Genomic DNA, 26,740 nt, shown 5'->3' with positions numbered 1-26,740 from the left:
CACAAGTTTCCAATTTCTTATTGGTTGATTAAGTTTGTGCTCTAGGCACTCATAGAAGGTGGAGATGGGGATGGAATTGCGCCAATTCTGTTTTTCCCCTAGGTATACTCTCAAGTGTTAGGATGGATATCTGTGTTATAACTATCACGCTACTTGGCCAGAACACAGCAGTCCCCAAAACAGAGCTAGTCATTCCTTTTTTGATATGTTTAGTTGTTTCCCATGAGCGAACTCATATATATGTACGTTAACAATGGTATAAGATTTTTTGAGGTTTCAAGTAATAATAGCATAAGTTCAAAAGTCAAAGACTCATATGGAGAGCCCCATCATAGGAGTCTTAAATCAACAATATAAACAAATACCACTGCAACTGTTGAGGTCACAACAGCTAAGTACTAGTTAAGTTACAAAAAGGTACACACCATAAATAAACTCAGGTTGCCATTTATGAACACTACACTATGGCACTGCATTACTTGGAAAACTGTTTCCTGTCCCAACAAAGAATCCTACTGTTGATACACGAAAAGTGCAGCCCAAATCAAATAGCCCAAAGAGTGAAGCCCAATTGGGGAATCCAGGATAAAGGTCCAAACAGGATTATTGATGAATGCGGTGGAAGCCCACGAACACAGTAACATCATCGCCGACACTTGCAAGACACCCAGAATCTGAACGAATAGAATACCTTATGGTCGCTCAGAGCGATGACCCCGTTCTCGCCTAAACCTTCAAATCGCCAAGGATCTCAGCAAGTATAAAACATTGTGGTTATCCAGAATAGCATTTATTGAGTGATCTTATCACATTCCACGATTCAAGGAGCTCAGTTGAAGGCGGTTGAACGACAAAAAGTAATGACAACAGTTAGGGATGGCAGTTTCACGACAAGTTAGCCACCATAAAGAAAGTGCGTAGTTATACAGTAATCAAGCAGTTTCCAAGCGGTTTGTCACGAAGAAATCATCAAAGGAATATAAAAGGCAGAGAAGACATGGAGAAAAAAACCCCGAATCAAACACTCTCAAATAGAGAATATGTAATTTCGATTTCTTAGTTTCAAACTTAAATGCTTCTTTTAGTACTCGTATGCTTGCGCCCCTTGGATGCATTCTGTTTATTTCTAATTGTAAATCATTGCCAATAAAACACCCTTTTTTAGGACTTCGTCTCAAGAGATTTGTTCCTTACACAATCGTCTAATCCTTTTTTTAATTGTTAGCGACTATCCACGCGAAACAATTTGGCATGCCCAGTGGGACCTTGGTGTTTGGTGTTGAAGATACAAAAGGTGAAACAATATGCCTCACAAATCTGATAAAGAAGCAGCAAATCACGGAGGAGTCCAGTCTGTGATCGAGCGATATGAGGAGCGGCAAAGCTCTCCACAAACAGAGGGACAGAGTCAGAGCAGTCACAGTCGTTACGAACCAATGACAAAGTTGAGTCCTCGAACAATGCGTGAATTGCTTGGAGAACTCACACAGGATATCGTTGAACAGGTAAATCTACGAAATGTTCATAATATGGAAAGATTTACCCGGAATGGGAATGCACATTATGACAACATGGCCAAACAACTGAATACATTAAATGAAATAATGAATAAATTAGTAGGCCAAATTTGTCAGCCAGTTGTGCCTATTGCAAATCACTTTCAAATTAGGATAATCGTGGGACATAATTCCCCAGTCCTAAGTCCAAATCAGGGGATAGAACCACCTTTTGGTCCACCTACTTCAAACCAGGGGATGGTGCAATGCCAAATCAGAATAGTGGTAATAGTACATCTAACTTGGGGGGTAACCTAAATATAAGAGATAATGTCCTAAATAATAGACAGAATACCCCATGTGTCAATGATGGAATAAATATTCAGGCTAATGGTAACAATGGCCCAAATCATGGCAACTTTGTTGCCAACCAAGGACCAAACATCAGGCCTTAGGCAAATCAACCGATCAACCAACCTGTAGGAATTCCATATGACCTCAACGTCATGTTGAGAAATCAAATTATGGAAATAGTACAGGATCAAATGGCTTTTAGGGTACGTCCTGTCATTAGGCCGACTTACACAAAGCCATACCCTGATTGGATAGACCAAGCATATCCATGGCCTAGATGGTATAAAGTGCCAGAATTCTCATTATTTACCGGGTTAGGAGAGGTGTCTACTCTAGAACATATAGGGCGATTCACACAGTAAAGTGGTGAAGTAACCGACTCCATAAAATGAGGTTGTTCCCTAGTTCATTAATAGGAGTAGCTTTCTCTTGGTTCATCAATTTGCCAACAAACTCTGTTCAAACATGGCAACAATTGGAGCAATTGCTCCATGCTCAGTTTTATAAGACTGAGTCTGAAGTTACTTTAGCCGATTTGGCGAGTCTACGTCAAATGCCAAACGAATGGGCAGAAGGTTTCCTTCAAAGTTTTAAGACAGTAAAAAGTAAATGTTTTGTACCTTTGCCCAAAAAAGAGTTTGTCAAAATCGCTCAAAGTTGTCTAAACTTTGATTTGAAAAAAAATTCCATGACAGGGAATTTTCTGATCTTTTCCAATTGAGCACAAACGTTATTAGATATGAACGATTAATAAAAGAAGAAGAGCAAATGAAAAATTCTAGCAAGGGGACTTATTATAGAGACCCAAGTTTTGATGTTCATACCATTAATGACGAGTATTACAATCAAACCGAAATGTGTTTGGCCGAATTAATCAAAGGAGACGCATATATTTGTTCTATAATGGCTAAGCCTAGATCGTCGGGCAAGGATGAGCCTATAAAAGATGAAAACAAGAAGGCTAGAACGTTCTCGTTTGATGTAACTAAAGCTAACCTTATATTTGATAAACTATATAAGGATAAGCAGATAAAGTTGAGCGATAAACATAAGTTGCCAAGCCCTGAACAAATCAAGGGTAAAACATATTGTAAGTGGCATAATGCATGGTCGCATTTGACTAACAACTGTTTGGTTTTTCACCATGTGTTACAGGACGCCATTGAATCAGGATGAATTACGTTCGAGGATAAGAAGAAGATGGCAGTGGATGAAAACCCTTTTCCACAACCACTTGGGTTGAACATGGTGACGACTGGTTTCAAAAATAAGTTGCCAAAATGCAAGTTGGTTATAGATGACGGAGAAGAGGACCCTGGGCCACATGCCAGTGTCTTTGAACGTATCAAAGGGAAGGAGCCTGAAAAGGATGACAACGTCCTATGTGCGAGATGTAAAAGAGAAGTGAGTGCAAATACAGAGAAACCAGGGATATGGCAGCATCACCATCGCCCTAATTTTTTCCCAAACGCTTAGCTTGGTAAAGGGCGAGGTACATCATTCTATAGGGGATCATCTTTCGAGAGGCAATTCAGGTCAATAAATAATGGGAGAACATTCAGGCCACAACCTCGCCAACCAAATGTATGGTATTCGTTCCAGTATAATGCAGGAAAGGTGATACCCTTCAACGAGATGACTAGAACCCAACAAAAGCATTTTCAACGGAATTATGGACGAATGATGAGGTAACAACAGGGAGTACCATGTCCTAAGGCGCCTAAACTACTTGAGGTGGCCAATCAAAATGTTCTCAAAGACAGTGAGGATACTGGTACAGGTGAATCGATGGAAGAATTGCCAGAGAGTTCTTCTGGGAGATTGAAGTTTGAGCGAGGTAGAAAGGATGGAGAAGATCCAGATTAGCCCCTTACTATTCAGTTCGGTACGTTACCTCCTGTCATGGCTAATAACTATTTACTAGCCAATAAGTTTAAGAACAAAGAGAAAGAAGAAAAAGAAAGGGGGGATAACAAGGAAGAAGCATGTGTGTTGGAATGTGAAGAAGGCCAAGCCTCTAGAAGGGCCTACAATGGTGAAGAGGATGATGGTATGACGGACATCGAAGAGGAAATTGATCTTGAAGCAGAAAGAAGAAAGAGAGGAGTATCGCACAATACTCTTTTGAAGCAACTACATCGAGAGGGAGTTCGTGAAGTGGACTTGTTGGGAGAACCATCTGGGCGTTCTTTCGATTATTACGTGCTGTATGGGACGCCCAAGAGGAAAAAGAGAGTACCTCGATCTAAAAAGTATGGATCACCTCCAACAATAATGCCTCCTCCCACAGGTTGGGTAACCGAAGAAGAAGCATTAGAAAATAATAAAAAGGAAATTCAGGAAGCGGAAGCTCAGTGCGACATACTGCACGTTGACTAATCACAAAAGGATAATTCAACAGAGAACAAGCAGGAAGTGGAAATAGATGCTGCCGAAAAGGTTATTTTTAAGAGACCAATCATGAAGTTAACTAAACACTTGAGACCATTGTACGTTAAGGCTTTAGTTAACGGTATACCTGTGGCGAAAGTACTTATCGATAATGGAGCAGCTATAAACACCATTCTATCTAGGATGATGAGAAAGTTTGCAAAGACAGAAAGTGATGTAATTCCAACAAAAGTCATCCTTACAAGTTTCAATGGAGGAACAACTTCAACTAAAGGGGTTATGTCATTGGACATAACCGTAGGGACAACTACTAAGACCACAGTCTTCTTCGTAATAGATGGTCCTATTAGTTACAATGTGTTATTAGGAAGGGATTGGATACACGAAAGTCGCTGCATACCTTTATCGCTCCATCAATGCTTGGTTTTCTGGAATGACAAGGGTGAAGCAGAAGTGGTGCAGGCAGATCATAGACCTTTTGTCCCAGAAGCAAACTCAGTAGAAAGATTCATGTATGAAGGAAATTACGGACCTGTCAGAGTGGTCCAAGATGGAGAAGAAACTTAACTTGTTGCATAGAGCGAGGATCCGTTTTCAGTAGATACACTCACTGAAATGTTCAGTCAAATGAGGCTAAACATAGTGGCACTGGAAGAGCCAGTAATTGGCAAAAAAGTAATCAAAGAGTTTTAAATGAGTGATAAGCAACAATGGTGAATGGCCGATGTTCAGGCCTTCAAAGTCAAATTAATGGCTATTAATACAGAATGTAAAGACAAGACGAAAGAAGAAGCAGCCTTGAAAGCATTGGGAGACAAATTGGCAGTGTTTGAGTTGGAACAAAGTATTGGCCGAGAAGTCAATAAGGTGGATTGTTTAGAAGAAGAAGTGCCTATAAGGGAATTGGACAATGAAGTAATGAGGATCAACAAGCCTGGATACGCTCAAGCACAAGACCCTCTGATTAAAGTGAATATTGACAATGGAGGGAAAGATCGCCCAATATTCGTCAGCCAGATGCTCGATCAAGAGGTTAGTGATAAATTAATCGCTTTATTAAAGGAATATAAGGATTGTTTTACTTGGGAATATGAACATATGCCTGGTTCAGATAGGGATTTGGAAGAACGTAGATTGCCAACCAAACCAAATTTTAAACCTCATAAGCAATCTCCTAGGAGTTTTGCTCCTAATATACTTCCTGAGATTAAGAAAGAAATAGAGCGATTATTGAAAGCAGGCTTTATTAGAACAGCCAGATATGTAGAGTGATTGTCCAACATCGTGCCAGTGCTAAAAGAGAATGGTAATTAAGGGTGTGTATAGACTTTAGGAACTTAAACATAGCCACACCCAAAGATGAATATCCAATGCCTACAGTAGATTCTTTAGTAGACTTGACTGTCAGGCATGTAATATATTCCTTCATGGATGGGTATTCAGGATACAATCAAATTTATATAGTTGAGGAAGATATACACAAAACTGTCTTTAAGTGCCCTGGATCTCTAGGATGTTTTGAATGGGTAGTTATGCCTTTCGACCTGAAAAATGCAGGAGCAACTTATCAAAGGGCAATGAACTTGATTTTTCACGATATGATAGGCAAGTTTGTTGAGGTATATGTAGATGATATAGTGGTCAAATCCATTAAAGAAGAGGACCATTTTGAACAATTGAGATGTTCATTTGAGCGAATGAAGCAATATAAACTAAAATTGAATTCCTTGAAATGTGCATTTGGCGTTAATGCAGGAAACTTCCTTGGTTTCTTAGTACACAAAAGGGGAATTGAATTTGATAAAAATAAAGCGAAGGCCATTTTAGAAGCCAAACCACCTAGCAATAAAAAAGAATTGCAAAGGTCCTAGGCCAAGAAAATTTTTTAAGACGCTTTATTTCTAACTGTATAGGGCGAACTAAAACATTTTCGCCACTTTTAAAGCTGAAAAACCAGGAGGAATTCGTTTGGAAAGAAAAGCATCAAAAGGCTTTTGAAAGCCTAAAGACGTATTTATCAAGTCCACCAGTGTTGGTGTCACCAATCCAAAGACGGCCAATGAAAGTGTATATATTGGCTGAACAAGAATCAATAGCTGGAATGGTCGCGCAAGAAGACTAATTTGGTGAAGAAATGGCTATTTACTACTTGAGTAGATGGTTAACAAAATGTGAATGTAATTACTGTCATTGAAAAATTATGTCTTGCATTGTATTTCACGTGTACGAAATTAAGGACTTATTTACGGCCCGTAACCGTTTATTTGATTTCTAGAGTAAATTTGGTTAAGTATATGTTCTCTTGCCCTATTTTACATCAGAGGGTAGGCCTTTGGACGTTAGCATTATCAGAATTTGAAATACAATACATACCCCAAAAGGCAATCAAAAATCAGGCTTTGGCTAACTTTCTGGCCGATCATCCATGTCTTGACATGCCTGAGGAAATTGAATTAGAAATCAATTCATTTGAATTAAAACCTTGGGTTTTATATTTCGACGGGTCGAAAACCTCTAAAGGTGCAGGAGTAGGAGTAGCATTAACAAATCCTTTAGGGATTTGTTACAAGTTCGCATTCACTTTGGATAGGATGTGCACCAACAATCAAGCTGAATATGAAGCCTTAATTGTGGGCTTAGAATTAATGATAGATATGGAGGTAAAGAATGTGATCGTTAGAGGCGATTCTCAATTGGTGATTCACCAATTGATCGGTGATTTTAAGTGCCAAAGTGATTCCATTATAAGTCAATATGAAATCACCCAAGAGTTGTTGGAAGAATTCGACCAAGTAGAGTTTCAATGTGTTAATAGGATGTAGAATGACATAGCAAATGAGTTGGCCCAGATGGCCTCAGGGTATTCCAAGGTTTTAAATTGGAAATCTACTTATGAATATGGAGTAATATTGCCCATAATCCAAAGAAAGGCAAGAAGGATTGAAATTCATTACATACAATATGGAGATACAATAGATTGGAGGGCAGAGATTAAAAGGTTCCTCAAAGAACCTAATAAAAGATGTATTAGAAAAATGAAGTTGCATTTGCTAAATTATACACTGATAGATGAAGAGTTGTTTAAGAAACACTCTGATGGCATATTACTAAAATGTGTAAGTTTGCAAATAGCCAGAACAATCATGGCTGAAGTGCATGAAGTGATGTGTGGAGCTCATCAAGCTGGCTAAAAGATGAGATGGTTAATTATCAGGAATGGATATTTTTGGCCCAAGATGGAAGAATCATGTGTTCAATATGCGAAGAGTTGCCTAGCATGCCAAAAGCACGGTCCAATACAAAGGGCGCCAACAAGAGAAATGACACTCATTATTAAACCCTGGCCATTCAAAGGTTGGGCGATAGACCTGATAGGGAAGATTTATCCCCCATCGTCCAAGCAATATACTTTTATTATAGTTGCGACTGATTTTTTCACTAAGTGTGTAGAAGCGATACCTTTAAAGGAAATCACCCAAAAGAGTGTCATAGAATTTATCCGTGATCATATTATTTATAAATTTAGGATTCCACAAACTTTGATGGTAGATCACAGAACTTCTTTAAATGGAGATCAAGTGAATAAATTCTTGAGCAAGTTCGAAATTAAATTAATGAACTCCACACCATATTACGCTCAATCTAACAGATAAGCAGAACCTTCTAATAAGGTTTTAAAAAATATCATAAGGAAAATGATAGATGAAAATGTCAGAAATTGGCACGAATGTCTAAACAAAGCCTTATGGGCTTATAGGACGTCGCCTCGGTCAAGTACCAAAGTTACTCCTTTCCAACTTACTTATGGACAGGAGGCCATTTTTTCCATGGAAATTAATGTGCGATCAATCAAAGTGTGTTTGCAACATAAGTTAAGTGATGGTGAGTATACCAAATCACTAGTTCAAAACTTATTGGAGTTGGACGAATTAAAGTTGGACGTCCTAGATAGATTGCAAGTTCAAAAACGAAGGATGACTATGTTTTATAATAAAAAAGTTATAGCCAAGTCATTTAGCCTGGGCGAATTGGTTTCGAAAACAATGCTCCCTTTGGATAGTAAGGATTCAAAGTATGGCAAGTGGTCACCCAATTGGGAAGGACCATATAAAGTAAACAGTTTGTTGCCTAATGGAGCTTACCATTTAGAAGATTTAGATGGCACCAAGCACATGAAGTTCATTAATGGCAAATATTTAAAAAAATATGTTCCTTCCTTATGGGAGAATGAACAAATAAAAGCGTATACAAATTGCGTTGAACGATCGTAGATAAATAGGGCCAGAACGAAATACGTTCAAAGAAATTTCTTTATTATCAAATATACATTACAAATTGTGAGATACAAAATACTAAATGCTCTATAAGCTACAATTGAGAGAAAACTAATTTCTCGGTCAATTGCCAAGCAAGAGGGTGAACCAGCCTTGGTCGCCATCCTGATCGCACTGCTGCAAGGGTAGGCAGAGAGGCTGAGAAGCACTCTCAACAAGCAAAAAGGAAGAAAAGCACCCTCAAATCGCCTGCCTAATCACATTGTTGCAATAATGAGCAAGGAGACTGAGAAGTATTCTCAGCAAGCAAAGTGACTTGAAAAGCATCCTCAAAAATTGTCTTCCATCATTGAACTCCTTATAAAAAATATAGAGACGATGGGAAGAACTTTGCTGGCCAAAAAATATTTCCTATATCTCCCATACCCAAGGTGACATCAAAACAGATAGCAAAATGGGCAGATCAAATGATCCATTTCTATGGAAGACGAAAATTTTGGATCAATTGTTAAGATGCCAAACGATGGTAGCAAATTATTTTTTGAAGAAAAGTATGAAAATGAAAATGGTGAGTGCGAAATACACACGTATTTATAGAGGCATGAAGGTGAAAAGATAGAATGTGAATGGCCACATTCATGCCTAATAACTGAAACGTCTTAGGAAAAGAGATGAAAATACCAAGGAAGAATGTACATGAATCTTAGCATAAAGCAATTAAATGCTCGAGAGATTGACGATTAAGGACAACGTCAATCAATACGCAAGTAGACAAACTAGTCATTCATTAATGACGATAACTGTTGTTACATTCAAAATTAGCAATGGCAATTAGTGCGAAGTTACAAAAGGAAAGTTAGTACGAAGTTACAAAAGGAAAGTTAAAGCATTTGATGTCTTAATTACAATTCACCCTAGGCTGAACGAATTCTTTCCCTAAGTCTCCCCCAATCTTCACTCTACTGAGAAGAAGCGACATTTAATTCAGCTACAAAATCGTCATCAACTTCCAGCTTTTTGTACTGCTCAACCAAAGACTTGGTTCGTTCAATTCCTTTGGAAGCATTACACTTTTTAGCAGCCATTCTTGCCCTACAGTCGTCCATTTTTGCTCAAAGCTCTTTCATCTCTGTAACCAAACTTGTCATCAAAGAGTCTTCGATCATAACGTCGGAAGAGATTTCTTTTAATTCATCCTCGGCTTTGTTAATCTCTAGAAACAAAGACTCTCTTTCAGATGCAGCACGAAGGTATTGAGTACTCCTGGCCTTCAGTTCAACATTTTTGGCTAGCAAGGAGAGGATGTCAGAGTGAACAACCTTCAACATCACTTTAAAGTCAGCAGAAACATTGAGCGACGGAAGTGTGAGTGCTTGCGCCAATTTCGCACTCAACAGCTCAAGCTTATCCTTATGTTTAGTAGCACTAGCCTGGCCGATATCCATGTCCATGAAAGACATGTACTCAAATACCGACTGCTTGAGAAACTTTATATTTTCCTCTGAAGAAGCAGAAGGATGACTGGTTGAAGTAGGGTGAGACGTCTTGACTTGCCCCCAGGAAGTAAACAAGTCCTGGATGGAACGCACAATGTCATCAACATCCTGCAAAGAAAAATGTCAACGTTGAGGGATTTCACTACAATAAACGAAGCGAAAATGAAAGTGAAGCAAAAGGTTACCTCATCAGCAATCCTAGGAAGTTCAGGCATATTACCAGTTGGCTCCACCACCTGTGGGAACTTCCCCTTATCTAGGCGAGAAGACTCTGCCACAACGGGCAGGCCCATGGGAGCCTCTGCATAATTCAAGAAGCAATAAATCAGAAACCAGTAGCACGAGCAAAGGTAAAACATCAAAATATGTATTACCTTCTGGTTCAACGTTTGGGGGTCGGTGCCCTGGGAAGAAGGTGACCTTTCTACTGGTTGTGATGAAGGTTCCGGGACTAAGGGTTTCTCTTTAAGCATAATCCCTTCATCAGCTGATTTGGTTGAAACAGCTTCAGCAGAAGATGATGGAGTAGAGGCTGCCAAAACCAAAGCCTTTGAAGGAGAGGCTGAACGTTTCTGAGGAATTCAGGTAAACCATTAGTACATAGAAAAGTATGTTTGTGAATAAACAAATTCAATTACCTTTCTCCTAAGGATGAGAGGAGCGTCATCATCTTCATCATTATCATCCTGCAAAATGGGAGCTGCTGAAACTGGCCGTTTTTGGCTTAAAGCACCTTTAGCTGCAATAGCCTTGGCAGGTATAGAAGCAGATGGATGGATGGAATGTTTAGCGCGAGTAGGGGAAGGATTCCTAATGGACACAGGGGTGACCAAAATAGGAGAAGTAGAGGAAGTGCCTAGTTGGTCCAGTAAATGGAAGGCACGATTAGCATCAGCTGCAAACAATCGATGTTTTACTGATGGCCAAAGCTATTCAAAAAGAGGATGGACAGCACAGCTAGAATTGAAAGGGGCTAATGAAAATTTGCTCGTTAAAAGAATGTTGCGAGCATCGATAGCTTGTGCCTCTGCCTTATTAACAGTGTGAAAGCGGTCTGTCAAATTTTTGGAATAACAAGGAGGAACAGACCAAGTTTGGCCAAAGTTGGCGAGCAAAAAATTGGGGAGCATATATCTCAACCCCAGCTTTGGCATTGGTTCCAGTTAAGATATCGTGGAACAATTCCCTCCCAATCAAAAACTAAACCTAAACAAGCAGAGAAACACTCGCACTGTCTAGGGTGGATGGAGGTTGCACATAATCTGGAGTCAAGTTAGCAGGAAAAGGAAAGAAAGAAGGAATCAAATTTAAGGTATAAAAGAATGAAAAAATGTCCTTACTGGACATATTTACAGGGGTCAGTGGATCAATGGCTAGCCCATAGCAGCTAGCAAAACGAAGGAAAATTGATGGAGCACCAAGTGGTGGAAAATATACTCCCAACCATAGTTGAGTGAACCAAAGGAGACCACTGCTAGTGGGAGATGCACCATTCTTCAGTTGAAACTGAAGGGAAGCCATGCCTCTATAAAGGGCGGCTAAAAAGAAGGAACATAAGTTCAAAGGCCTACCACACGCCAATTCATGCGCTATGGGTAAGTAGCTCATAGAAGGTTTCATACTTGGCATGCAAAGAATATATTTACAGAGCCAAATCTGAAGAAAGGCCACACGCTCGGCATGGGAAGGTTCAGCGCTTGAGTGATTATAAAAGCCTTGCAGGTTTGAATAGGACTTAGTAAGTTTCTTGTCAAATTTTGGGGCAACACTGGAAATCAAGATACCAGGAAAGATGGTATCGCCCAAAGGCGGAAGATTTACTAAGGCTCCAACATCCCTTAAAGTAATAGACATGGGACCAAGAGGGAAAACGAAGGTGTTATACTCAGAAGACCAAAAACTCAAAGCAATATAAAAAAGCACTAGGTCAAAAATCGAGAGTTGAAGAGAAATTTCTAGTAAATCTGAAATCTTAGTACGATCAAAAATCGCCTTGGTGGGGCCATGACTCACAAGACGTGCATGCCATCTACGAAAAATAACATCAGCTTTGGGCCAACTGTGAATACCTTTTTTTGCGAATCGGCCTCAATGGCAGAGAGTTCAGGAACGGAGGACCTTGAGTGCAAGGGAACAGCTGGGCCACCGCCACTTGTCCGACGGCTTCGGCATTATTGAACGATGGACCCAAATAGAATTCATTAAGGTCAGCACTAGCTTGTGCAAGGAAGTTTGGATTTACATATGGCCTAGTAAGGATTTTCTGGAAATCTTCAAAACTAAAAGAATCATCAGATTGAGTTTTTGAAATCCCCATTGGAAACAAAGTACAGTTTTGATAAGGTTTGCTTGAGAAACGTAGCAGAGAAGCAAGAAGATAAACAGTAAAATAACGAGGAAGAAGCGCGAAATATAGAGACGTGGTTTAGTGGTGCGATGAAATGGCGGTCCTTTTGGTTTATGAGGGTTTGTAACGTTGCACCTTTTCAGACTGTGGAAGGAAATAATGATTGAAATTCTTGGGAATTTCAAATATTACTAGAAAATACAAAGTGAATATGGCAAAGATTAATAATTAGTATTAATTCTGCCATATTGGGGGGTAATTGTTGATACACTAAAAGTGCAGCCCAAATCAAATAGCCCAAAGAGTAAAACCCAATTGGGGAATCCAGGATAAAGGTCCAAACATGATTATTGATGAATGCGGTGGAAGCCCACGAACACGGTAATATCATCACCCAAGCTTGCAAGACGCCCAGAATCTGAACGAATAGAATACCTTACGATCGCCCAGAGCGATGACCCCGTTCTCACCCAAACCTTCGAATTGCCCAAGATCTCAGCAAGCATAAAATATTATGGTTATCCAGAATAGTAGTTATTGAGTGATCTTATCACATTCCACGATTCAAGGAGCCCAGTTGAAGGCGGTTGAACGACAAAGAGTAATGGCAACAGTTAGGGACGGCAGTTCCACGACAAGTTAGCCACCATAAAGAAAGTGGGTAGTTATACAGCAATCAAGCAGTTTCCAAGCGGTTTGTCACGAAGAAATCACCAAAGGAATATAAAAAGAAGAGAAGACATAGAGAAAAAGACCCCGAATCAAATACTCTTAAACAGAGAATATGTAATTTCAATTTCTTAGTTTTAAACTTAAACGCTTCTTTTAGTACTCGTGTGCTTGCACCCCTTGGAGGCATTCTGTTTATTTTCAATTGTAAATCATCGCCAGTAAAATAACCCTTTTTGGGACTTCGTCTCAAGAGGTTTGTTCCTTACACAATCGTTTGATCCCTTTTTTAATTGTTAGCGATTATCCATGCGAAACACCTACAAATTCAGGAAAAAAGTCAATTTGACACCTTTATTGAAGTATCAAAACCTACTAGTGATCACTTCTTCGTCAACAATGCACTGCACTGGACCATGATCTTTGATGCCCTTGCGACTGCATTCGTCATATAGAAGTTCTCAACTGCAGGTTCAAATGGAGCCATATCCATCTTCCCCTTGATCTCAGGTCTCAAGGAAGATGTTGAAAAAGCTATTGGTTTTCTTTCGTCGGAATGCAAAAGATTGGGTGCCACAGTCCTCATTCGGGATCTGATAGCACTAAGAGTATCATAAGGCAGCTGAGCACCTGCCACCTTAGACAATGCTCTAATTTTTTTCCAATCATCCTTAGCATCACCCACTGTGGGGACTGCTAGTACAGTTGTTTGAGCACATCCCTCTGCATTTGCAAATGTCCCTTCTTTCTCAGAGAAAGCTGATGAAAGAAGAATTACATTGGCACGATACACGCCCCGATCACCATGGTGACCTTGGTAAACGACAAAGGCATCATCTGGAACTTTCTCCAAGTTCACATCATCAGCACCCATCAAATAGAGAAATTTGGCAGATTCAATGCTTTCGTTAGATTCTGGTACAAGTCCAAGGTCCAGAGCCGCAGCTTGGGCAGCATTAAGTAGCAACACATTAAGCCCGTTCCAATCAAGCCTAACAGCATTCGCATTTTTGGAAATGGCATCAACTGTTGAGAAAATTGCATCCTTGTCCTTCCGCTCAAAGATTCCAGCTCCAACAATGATAACTGGATTTTTAGCATTTGAGAGGGTAGAGCAAAAGGGATGGCGTCCCTCGGCAAGTTCGATCAGCGTTTGAGGGCCCGTGCCAAGATGTTGATGATCATAGTTGAAATCAGCAGCAGGGCCTATGTAACCAACCGTTGCACTGGTTGCTCGAACTGTTTTTCGAATCCTGGCATTCACCATAGCAACTTCTACCCTTGGCTGGCAGTTCAAGAGAATAAGCATAAATTAATAACCAAAAAAAAAAATATGAAAGACCAAAACCAACACGCATTAGTTAGTTATCAAACACTGATAAGGATACCATGTCACCAAGAAAAACTGTAAACACGTTTAAGTCGGGCAATGAAAATTTGTCCCTGTTTGAGCCCCATTTTTCAAAAATAAATTTTAAAAAAAGTGATTTTTTTGAAGAATATGTGGTTAAAAGGTAGGGAAACATTTTGGATTTACGTGCAAAGTTATTGGGATAATGCATGGTTGATAATGAGCTTATGAAAAAATGGGACTCAAACATGAGCTTTATATCTTACGTTCAAGACAGTCGCCAGATATCATATCAAAGTTCAGTTGTTTCCAGCTTTATAACTTAAGCCACTCAATACGGCTACCTGCAATAAAATCACAAGGACATCCCAAATCTAAAGAAAGGAATAACTTGCATGATGCGCCAATGATTACAAACTACAAATACTGAAGTGAACAACAGAAAATAAATCTCATAGAAAGCTTGATCCATAACTCTTACAGAACCCCGCTCCAAATTGGTTTTACTTTTATTTTTAAATTTATTATTCTTATATTTATTTATTTTTTCTTTTGCCATGAACAAATTTGTCAATAGCTTCGATGATTGGCCATCATGGTCTATTCTCAGCACTGACCTCAAACTCATACGTGGATGTTCTCCCATTCTTTTTATCTGATGGTTTCAGGGGTGCATTAACCACACTGGCATGCATGTTCCCTCACATAGTTGACAAAATCATCATATCACAGAATTATTTTTGTCTGGAGATCATGTCATTTCAATCACCTCATATTTCTCAATCTGCAGCAAGCACAGAAAATTCTCTTCTACAAGAAATTTGCCTCAATCCACTTCCAAAAGGAGAATCCATCACATCAATTACATTCCCATCAGGCCATAATCTCATATCAGACTTAATCTCCCATATTCAATCCAAATTGCGCGGCTAACAAATCTGATGGTTCTCATAAACATGAGTAACTTCCCACATAAATGAGCAGGCAAAAATCATCATATTTTTCAACACTGTTTATTTTTATCTAGCTTCTGTTATATATTTATGGTATAAATATAAAATGTGAAAGAAATAATCAAATTAGATAAAGTGCCAAAGTGGTGGGAAATGTGACATTTGTGTGGGACGTCAGGGGTTCGAATCACTTCCCACGCAGTTATTAAAATGTCTTGATTGGGGCCTTAGGCTCTTGGGCTTTCTTGACTAAAATAAATATTTTTTTCTTTTTTAATGGGTAAAACTAGCCAGTATTTTATGACTGTTTGTTTTTGTAACAACCCACTAACAGCTATTAAAACACCTACTACTCAGTCATTAAAATTCTGCACTAACATGGTGAAGACTATTACTACCATCTTGCCTATATAAACCCATATCTCGTTTTGGGAAAAGACACACAAAAAGAAAATAGAAAAATCATCTTACATCAATCACTCTTATCATATTGTGAGTTTCTTATATTCGGGTTTTTATATCTCTTCTGGAGTACAATTGAGAGTTCTAGAAAAATCATTCGTGATTGCTGTACAAGTGGTTTACGATCGTTGTATCCTGGGAGTGATTGTCCACGGAGGTCGCAGCAATTATTGACGGGCAATTTCACTTTAGGACATTATGCTGTCACGAGACTCGATCGGACGATAAGTTTTATATTTCTGCATTATATTGTTCAGATCACTACTGCAACTAATTAATTTTTTCTAACAATCTAAAGTGAAATTATTTTATAATTAGTTGCCATGTCTGCTGTAGAGATATCTGTTCCTAAGTATTCTGAAAAATCTGAGTTGTTTGATGGAAAGAATTTTAAGAGATGGCAAATGAAACTGCGATTTTATTTAACAACACTTAAAGTCGTTGATGCTATTGAATCAGATAAACCCAGTTTTGTAATTGCTGATAATCCCACTGATAAGGAAACAGAGGATTTAGCTAATTGGGAACATAAGGATTATATGTGCAGGAATTATATTCTGAATTGTTTAACTTTAGATCTGTATGATGTTTACTACTCGTGTAAATCTGCAAAAGAGTTATGGAATTCATTAGAAAAGAAATATGCTACAGAAGATGCTGGAACCAAGAAATTTGTTGTGGGAAAGTTTTTAGATTTTAAAATGAATGATGTTAGAACTGTGGTTAGTCAGGTTGAAAAATTGCAGATTATAATTCACGAAATTATTGCTGAAGGATATAAAATCTGTGAGGGCTTTCAAGTGTCAGTTATAATTGAAAAATTGCCACCTACTTGGAAAGAGTATAAAAATAGTTTGAAGCATAAGAGAAAAGAAATGTCCTTAGAGGATCTAATTATCAGGATTAGAATTGAGGAGGACAATAGAATGGCAGAACGTAAGGAAAGGCCAGATTTTGATACCAAGGCTAATCTTATTGAAGGAATTTCTGGGACTAAGAAACCAATTGGAAATTTTACAAGGGGTCAGAACTTTAAAGGCAGAAATAAGGGAAAACAACTTGTAGGAAAGAACAATCGGTCTAAGCCCCAATTTAAAAATAAAATTGTTGGTGACTGTTTTGTTTGTGGTAAACCAGGTTACTTTGCAAAGGATTGCAGAAATAGGAAAGGAAAAGTTGTGAAGCATCAGGCACATGTGGTAGAGGATGGGAATTTCTCTGCTATGGTGATAGAAGTGAATCTAGTAAGCAACATGACAGACTGGTGGGGAGATTCTGGAGCTACCAAGCATATTTGCTGCACGAGAGGTGCATTTTCTTCATTCACTCCCGCTAGTGATGGAGAATGTCTGTTCATGGGCAATGCTTCCTCCTCCAAAATAGAGGGGAAAGGAACTGTGACGCTTAGATTTACTTCTGGAAATATCCTTAATTTGAAGGATGTCCTTTATGTACCTGATATTAGGAAAAATCTAGTATCTGGATCTATCTTAGTAAAAAAGAGTTTTAAGATTGTATTTGAAAGTGGTCAAGTTGTACTGTCTAAGGGTGGTTCTTTTGTTGGGAAAGGGTATGCAGATGAGAGTCTGTTTAAACTCAATGTCTCTGTGATTAACAATAAAGTATCTAGCTCTTCCGTTTACTTGTTGGATTCTTATGATTTGTGGCATGCTAGACTTGGACACGTTAATAAAACTTCTATTAAAAAATTAATGACTTTGGGAAACATTCCCAAAATCGATAATTGTCCAAATTCAAAGTGTGAAACATGTGTTGAATCTAAATATTCTAGAAAACTATTTCCTCATGTTGATAGGACTACTTCGGTCTTAAGTTTGATACATTCTGATTTATGTGACTTAAAAGGATATGTTACTCGTGGTGGAAATAAATATTTCTTAACTTTCATTGATAATTATTCTCGATATTGTTATATTTATCTACTTAAGAGTAAGGATGAAAGCTATTCAAAATTTATTTCCTATAAAATTGAAGCAGAAAATCAGCTAGACAAAACTATTAAAGTTTTAAGATCTGATAGGGGAGGAGAATATATAGGAGATTTTGATAAATTTTGTGTTGAGAATGGTATTATTTATGAGACTACTCCACTTTATTCTCCACAATCTAATGGTGTAGCTGAAAGGAAAAAATCGAACCCTTAAGGATATGGTCATATCAATGCTAAGCTCTTCTGGATTACCTTTTAACATATGGGGGGAAGCACTTTTTACTGCATGTTATATTCTCAACAGAATTCCTAGTAAGAAAAATAATAAGTCTCCTTATGAAATGTGGAAGGGCAGAACACCTTCATATAAATATCTTAAAGTGTGGGGGTGTTTAGCTAAAACTTCTATTCCAGCACCTAAGAGAACTAAACTTGGTCCGAAAACTGTTGATTTTGTTTTTATAGGCTATGCTTTTCATAGTAATGCCTACAGATTTTTAGTCATTGACTCTAAAAATAATTTGATTGAAAAGAATACAATATTTGAAACTAGAGATGCTGAATTTTTTGAAAATAGATTTCCGTTTAAAGAAAAGTCTAAAGGATCAAGCAGTTCTTTTAGTATTCCTCCTAGTGTTAGAGAGGAGCCATCTGAATTAGAAGAAGCTGAAATTAGGAGAAGCAAAAGACCTAGGACCACTACTTCTTTCGGTCCTGACTTTATAACCTACTTAGTAGAGGATGATCCTAATACTTTTGGTGAAACTATGTTTTCACCAGATTCTATATTTTGGAAGGAAGCTGTAAATAGTGAATATGATTCAATTATATCTAATAATACTTTGGAGTTAGTGGACTTACCTCAAGGATGTAAGACAATTGGGTGTAGATGGTTGTTTAAGAAAAAACTTAAACCTGATGGTTCAATTGATAAGTATAAAGCAAGACTTGTAGCTAAAGACTATAAACAAAAGGAAGGAGTTGACTTCTTTGATACTTATTCACCCGTTACTAGGATTACCTCTATTAGGATGTTAATTGCAATTGCCTCACTGTATGATCTTATTATACATCAAATGGATGTCAAAACTGCATTTTTAAATGGAGACTTAGAAGAGGAGATTTATATGGATCAGCCTGAAGGATTTGTTGTAGAATGCCTTGAGGATAAAGTATGTAGACTTAAAAAATCCCTTTATGGCCTTAAACAAGCTCCTAAGCAATGGTACGAAAATTTTGATACAGTTTTGACATCAAGTGGTTATGTGATAAATGAAGCAGATAAATGCATATATAGCAAATTTGAAAATAATTGTGGTGTGATAATTTGCTTATATGTTGATGATATGCTGATTATGGGAACTAGTTTAGATGTGGTTAATAAAACTAAGTGGTTTCTGAACAAGCACTTTGAAATGAAAGATTTGGGTGTTGCTGATGTTATTCTAGGAATCAAAATAGTAAAACATTCTGAAGGAATTATTTTGACCCAATCACATTATGTAGAAAAAGTGCTTAAGAAGTTTAATTAATACAACTGTATTCCTACTAAAACACCTTATGATGCAAGCCGTCATTTGAGAAAACATTCAGGTCCTAGTGTTTCCGCTTTAGAGTATGCTAAAGTAATGGGCAGTCTCATGTATCTCATGAACTGTACAAGACCTGATATACCATATGCTGTCGGTAGACTTAGCAGGTATACTAGTAATCCTAACAATGAACATTGGGATGCTCTTATTCAAGTCTTGAGGTATTTGAGATACACTCTAGACTGGGGAATACATTATACCAAATTCCCTGCTATACTTGAGGGATATTGTGATGCTAATTGGATTTCCTTTACCAATGAAAGTAAATCTACAAGTCGATATGTATTTACATTAGCAGGCGGAGCTGTCTCCTGGAAATCCACTAAGCAAACCTGCATTGCTAGATCTACTATGGAATCTGAGTTCATAGCTTTAGATAAGGCAGGTGAGGAGGCTGAATGGTTAAGGAATTTTCTTATGGATGTTCCTTTGTGGTCTAAACCATTTCCAACTATTTCAATACATTGTGATAATCAAGCAGCTATCTCAAGAGCTCAAAATTCATCCTACAATGGAAAGTCTAGACATATTCGTAAGAGGCACAATACTGTGCGTCAGCTGCTTAAAGATGGAATTATAGCTATTGACTATGTGAAGTCAAGTGATAACATTGCTGACCCATTAACCAAAGGATTAGCTAGAGAACTAATTCAACAAACATCGAGGGGGATGGGGCTAAAGCCTATTATGTATTAGATCACCTATAATGGAAACTCAACCTTGCAATTGGAGATCCCATGGTCAAGGTTCAATGGGACAACAAAGTTATTGGAGTGGTCTGTGGGGGTACTACATTGGATTTATTCCAAACCCCTCCCTATGATGCGTAGTACCAACTGTATTGATTAGAGGATGAGCTAATACTCTTAATGCTTACTATAGCTGATATTCAGTGGGGTGTTTAAATACAGTGCACCCTTGATGGTACCACCTATTTGAGTGTGGAAGTGGGGTCGCTTCCTATGAGAATTGAGGCGAATTCTTTAGAGCACTCAAAGAAACTGGGAAAGTTCACGGTCGAAATGAACACAACCGCGAGAACTCAATGACTGTTCTAGAAATCATGTGTGTGTTCTATTGTCTCAGTTTGCAACTATAATTGTAGAGTTCAAGACATAGTTCACTCTACAGTTAGTAAGCTCGATAGAATATACAAAGCCAAGGTTCAAGTCGATAGACACATAAGCCTGCATGATTTCTACCGTACTCCAGAATAATATTTTCATTTATCTTATTTCTTTCATGTGGGGGATTGTTATATATTTATGGTATAAATATAAAATGTGAAAGAAATAATCAAATTAGATAAAGTGTCAAAGTGGTGGGAAATGTGACATTTGTGTGGGACGTCAGGGGTTCGAGTCACTCCCCACGCAGATATTAAAATGTCTTGATTGGGGCCTTGGGCTCTTGGGCTTTCTTGACTAAAATAAATATTTTTTTCTTTTTTAATGGGTAAAACTAGCCAGTATTTTATGACTGTTTGTTTTTGTAACAACCCACTAACAGCCATTAAAACACCCACTACTCAGTCATTAAAATTCTGCATTAACATGGTGAAGACTATTACTACTATCTTGCATATATAAACCCATATCTCGTTTTGGGAAAAAGACACACAAAAAGAAAATAGAAAAATCATCTTGCATCAATCACTCTTTTCATATTGTGAATGTCTTATATTCGGGTTTTTATATCTATTCTGGAGTACAATTGAGAGTTCTAGAAAAATCATTCGTGATTGCTGTACAAGTGGTTTACGATCGTTGTATCCTGGGAGTGATTGTCCACGGAGGTCGCAACAATTATTGACGGGCAATTTCACTTTAGGACATCGTGCTGTCACGAGACTCGATCGGACGATAAGTTTTATATTTTTGCATTATATTGTTCAGATCACTACTGCAGCTAATTAATTTTTTCTAACAGCTTCCACTAAAAACCTGAAGGAAAATCATGCGTGATGAGATAAATCCCTCACCGGTAACAACACTTGGTACTTATAACCATCTAACCCAATTACATATACATATTCAGCTGCAAATAAGCATTTCTTCTATACACAATGCCAACAAGTAACATTGGCCAGCAAAATTCTCAGGCATGTCACGAAATGGTTTATCAAGGGTACAAGGATAAACAGTGCTCTCACCTTCAATCCAGTTAATGAACATACACCAATCAGAATTGTGAAACCCATTGAAATACCTTGACAATGGTGTATCTTCCAAATGAATTTCCAAAATGCATTTCTCCATGGTCAGCTAGATGAAGATGTTTTTATGCACCAACCACTGGGCTTAGAGGGTAATTCTCATCGACTTGTGTCTGTAAATGAACATGTCATTCTATGGGCTCAAACAAGCACACTGTGCTTGTATCACTTGTATCTACCAATAATAATTTGTCAAGAAATTCTTGAGCTCCATCCAAAGAAACATTTAAAATTAGTCATCGAATCAGCACAACCAATACGTCACCATCAACAGAAATGATATTGCCCAGTATCAAACAACGGCCAACTTCATGCACCAGTCAACTGATGATTACTCATCTGTTTTCTATTATTTTGAGGTTGGATTAGTAATTTGAGACAGCCTCGCGTTTATTGAATGGTAGATAGTCAATTGTGGTGTACGTCATTCTCAAAGTTTTCCAGCCGTTCTACACTAGTCCACGAATAGCATATTCCAAAACTATGACTATACAATATTACCTCTATGAATTAATAATGTTGGGACCAAGAAATTTATTATATAATAGAGGTTATTAGCTTATAGAGGTCATACTGTACTATCATACTGTACTATGACAAGAGTATTCAGATCAACGCTATAACCAAAAATTAAGAAGCGCAAAAATCGAAAAACCTTACACTGTTACCTTGCCAGGCATCCAATTTAAAGCAAATTGGCAATGGTTAGAGAGGCCTACCAAGCTAAAAATCTATGTTGAGATTGACACTAGACATAGAAGTCATCAAAAGTCATAACCCATACATATCAATTAGCAAGGATGCTTACCTGTGTGCCAACTAAAAGAAAAACAATTGCTCTCTCCAACCCACTGATGGTAGTGTTCATGATATATCCAGAACGCAGGTCAGCATTTGGGTTTGGGGGGCCATTTCCTTCGCACCAAATATTATTTGACCCCATCTTGTTCAAAAAATCTTTTAGTGCCATCATGGATTCTGCATCAGACAACTTACCAGCAACCCCAACAATTTCCTCTGGTTTAGCTTGGTGCATGACCTCGCGACCACAGCAAGTGCATCCCGTCAGCTTAAAGTCTTGAAGCGCCCATCTGCACCATGAATCACGGGGTCATTTAGCCTCTGCCTCTTCAGACCATCATAAAAGAAACGTGTCTTATCTGATATCCATTCTTCATTGACGTCCTGCATATATGTGCAACAAAAGATTTAAACCTACTCTCATGTTTCAACAAGACAACTAGCAAATCAAGTCAAAGAGTTTGCATGAAAACTGTGGTCAATATGTTAACAATACATAACAAAGGAATAAATAACATCTTTTGAACACTGTCTGAGAGCAACTTCGCAATATTATACAACTCATGCACCGGGTGGGGTGGGGGATAGATAAATAAAAGGGGGAAGTTAATCATAAAACAAGAAAAAAGGTTCTCAACACTGGATCAATTTGAAAAAGTAAACAAAATCAGATATCAACATAGGGCTTGCGGAGACCCAATTTACAATATTCTCAGCTAGATATGGCATATCCTTTATTACGTCCATGTCTAAGCAGCATAAGTTACGAATACAATGAAATCATTTATTGACAAAATAAAGATGCCGCCAGAATTAAATTACGAAACTTAAGCTCTAGAAATCGAAAATGTAGAGACCTCTTAAACAACTGGCAACAATGCCAAATTAAGCAGCTTGTTGATTATTGAAGACTTTTGGTTTTCTCCACATGATGAAATATGAAGAGTGTTAGAGAGGAAGATGAAGAGTGTTGGAGAGGAAGATGAAGAGATGAATGCATTCACCATCATTATTAGTCATTATTATTCTTCTTAATTGTGTGACTCTTAGTAGTCTTATGCTATCCTATAAATAGGTTTGTCATGTACTCAAATCAAATAATTCATATATATAAAAAAAAAAGTTTCTCTCAAAATATACTTTGTTCTGTTCTTGTTACTGAACTGATTTGGTCTTGATAGAATCTATCCTTATTTCCACTGCATACTAAAATCACAATCAGAACAAACACAGCTTAAGGTTGACAGAAATTTGATTCAATACATAATCTAAGGTTGAAATTATCTCTAAGACAATGTCCGTCCGCCAAATCCTCTCAATAGCCTCAGCGATGGCTTAAAACAATTGATACGTGAAACAAAATTGATAGGAAAACAACACTACATTTCAAAATACCTCATTCAATCGTGGCAGAATGCGCATGACCTCTGGACCTCTACTGTCAATTCGGATGTTTGAGCCAACAGCATCAGTGATGTCAATGCTCTCTGTTCCCTTCAACTCCCAGTTTCAAGCTTTAAAGGCAAAAGGTTTTGAAGTGAGGGCTCCTACAGGACAAATATCTATCACATTCCCTAAAAGTTCACTTGTCATTAGTTTCTCTACATAAGTTCCAATCTCTTCTCCACTGCCACGACGCAGCATGCCAAGATCCTGAACACCAACTACTCAGTTGCAAACCTTACACACCTGTTTGATGAACATATCCTTACTGAAGATGGTTTTCAAAAAATCAGCATATGTTTGGCTAATATTTATAAACTGTTTTCAATCAGTCAAACTACTTTTATCCACACTCGTAGACACGTAAAGACTACTACTTATACCACTTACTTCTATCTATTTATAACTTAAACCGTTTATAAAAACTTCCAAAACATGCTTATAATTTACATTCACTTGACACGTTTATCTATAATAGATCAGCATATAGAAACAGCCTGAATTACATTAATTTAAAACATCTGGAGAGAATATAACTATTGCACTTAACATAATGAAATGTATTCAAGTTTAGGAATGTAGTTAGTTATAAGTTTGAACAAGTACAGTCTCAAGTGGACTACATTACGACAGGTTCCAAACATTATCTATTGAAGTACAGAATAGGCCTCTCTGAGACAATGTTGACAGTTGACCACTAAAGAAACAGATACTGACATATAGTCATGAAATCGATGGCAAGGTTTGTCTCGAAAAATTTCAGCCAGCTTATTCTGTTTCTTAGCTTCTAAATTCATGCTAGAAACTGCCATAAGCAGCCTAATAGAAATGAACCATTATATTGCCAATTTAACTTCTATCTAGAAGACTGAAAAAATTAATTTCATTAATGCAATAGAAACCTTAGTTGATGTACATCACTATGCCCAATTAGGAAGGTCAATTATAAGTGAACCAGATACAAACCTTGTACACTGAATACATCGAGTCATAACAGTTTTGACCAATGGGCCTAGGTTCTTATCAACAACCGATCTCTTCATTTCAGTAAAACAACCTCGATCAGAACCAAAAGCCATAGACTGGTCCTCAAGATCACACTCTCCACCCTGATCACAAATTGGGCAGTCCAATGGATGATTCATCAATAGGAACTCCATCACTCCTTCCCTTGCCTTCTTTGCAATAGGCGTATCAGTCTTAATCTTCATTCCTAAAGACAGATTGAGGAGAAAATATAGAAACTATTAAGAAAGATTAATTTTAGAAATCACAACCAACAAAGCGAGTTGTTGACCTCCAAAAATGGCTCCTCCACGTTGCCAACTTATAGTTACTCCACGTATTCCTCCCTGCGCAATGAACAAATGATCAGGCGCACACGGCCGGAATCGACGGGGGTGGTGGCGGCCGTATACACTCCGACAGTCAAGTCAGGTTTGGGTGGTCGGAACAGTGCCCAGGGGCTACACAAATCAATCAATAAAAAGGGGGGGGGAGGAGAATATATAAACTTGTTATGGAATGCTATGTATTGAGAGTTTCATTACCTTTGCCTCTTGTCAAACCTTGGGTATTTGTAGGTGGTATGAACCGCTGGATGTGGAACGCGTGTGTACATCTGACGGTATGAAGCGTCTGCTCATAGGCGTCAATCAGCCGCGCTTGTAGAGTGGGCGGAAGTTTGTTTCCCCCGAGTTGAATTGACATAAAGTTGATAAGTCACATCAAATAGCCTCATGGAGACGTCAAATCAATTTAAGCCTTAGGTGCAGGACAAATCTTAAATTGGCGGCGGATCTTTTAAGTGGGGTCCACTTGATCTCGACCTCGGAGGTGAGATGCTTTGGCAGATCAGTAGTAGGAATTGATATATCACTTCGGAGAAGTTTCGAGAGGGTCATTTTCAGGTCGGAGTAAACGGGTTCTGCGTATGGTGAGATGGCACTTCGGTATCGAGGCGCGAATGATCGAGATGTCACTTCGGTATCTAGGCGCGAATCATCGAGATGTCACTTCGGTATCTAGGCGCGAATCATCGAGGCGTAACACGAGTAACATGCTTACAAAGATTATACCCATATTAAGGTGAGAATGAAAATAATACTAATATCAAACCAAAAACTGTGGTTAGATCACTACACCGAAAGGGGGGGACAAAATGAATCAGACTTTAGACCAAATGTGCTGAATAGATCTATGATATTAAACCTCAAGAAACCGAATTCCTCAAATCAAATTGTAAAACAGAAGCCAACCATAGATGAATTTACATCATAAACAGCAGAACCAAACTTAGAGATGCATTGAAATGATCTGCAGGAGTAGCCCACATGCCCCAGGGAGGAGAGAAAAGAAGAAGAAAAAGAAAAAGAAAACAATACAACAATCTGCGGACTCTCGATCAAAATCATGTATATTTCATTTTATTAATACTAGGGTCATAAAAAATAACAATGGGAAGTACGGGTTTGGTCCAAAAAAGGTTCAAAAGCAGATGGAGAACTTTTAGAAAAAAATATTATACCGACAATCAGACCAGAAAAAAATTCAAACATTCAAAAAGTAGCAACCATTGAAATCTTCTCAATTTCATGTTATGGAACTCTAAAGAAACCCAATCAACAAAAGATCCAGTCTTGAGATATGATGTAGGATCAATCAGGGAGAAGAAGAAGAAGAAAGTAGAGGAGAGGGGAAACTGGGAGAGAGGGAAGAGACGTGGACAAACCAACAAAGAAAATGTCTTTCACTCATCAAATGAGAAGTTACAACCATATAAATGACAAAATACTAAATTTGGGTATGGGCCAAACTCATATACAAGTCCTACAAAATATAAACCTAAAATAGAAGATAAAAATGGCCCACAAATGGCCTGATGATGAGTATGATGTCCACATCAACTCTTCTGGAATGGGAGAAAAATTCAACCCCATCAAGTA

At 38.1% G+C, this 26,740-nt stretch overlaps 1 protein-coding gene and 1 long non-coding RNA gene across 2 annotated transcripts; both read right to left on the bottom strand.

Annotated features, from left to right (window-relative positions):
• Positions 1 to 374: 374 nt before the first annotated feature.
• On the bottom strand, positions 375 to 14,394 carry LOC111367551 (NADH dehydrogenase [ubiquinone] iron-sulfur protein 1, mitochondrial-like). The gene is made up of 2 exons (XM_022988488.1): positions 13,348 to 14,394; positions 375 to 512 (listed from the first exon to the last, which is right to left on the bottom strand). The coding sequence occupies exon 1, from the start codon at positions 14,334 to 14,336 to the stop codon at positions 13,410 to 13,412; it is 927 nt and encodes a 308-aa protein (XP_022844256.1). The 5' UTR covers positions 14,337 to 14,394; the 3' UTR covers positions 375 to 512; positions 13,348 to 13,409.
• A 7,995-nt stretch (positions 14,395 to 22,389) lies between these two features.
• Positions 22,390 to 24,973, bottom strand: LOC111367552. The gene is made up of 3 exons (XR_002697840.1): positions 24,762 to 24,973; positions 23,748 to 24,041; positions 22,390 to 22,736 (listed from the first exon to the last, which is right to left on the bottom strand). It is a non-coding gene; the product is annotated as an uncharacterized LOC111367552 (long non-coding RNA).
• Positions 24,974 to 26,740: the final 1,767 nt, after the last annotated feature.

Source organism: Olea europaea, chromosome 18 (assembly GCF_002742605.1).
Source record: "Olea europaea var. sylvestris chromosome 18, O_europaea_v1, whole genome shotgun sequence".
Lineage (NCBI taxonomy): Eukaryota > Viridiplantae > Streptophyta > Magnoliopsida > Lamiales > Oleaceae > Olea > Olea europaea.
The sequence above is the reverse complement of the archived record's forward strand: the minus strand, read 5'-3'. Positions and strand labels throughout refer to the sequence as shown.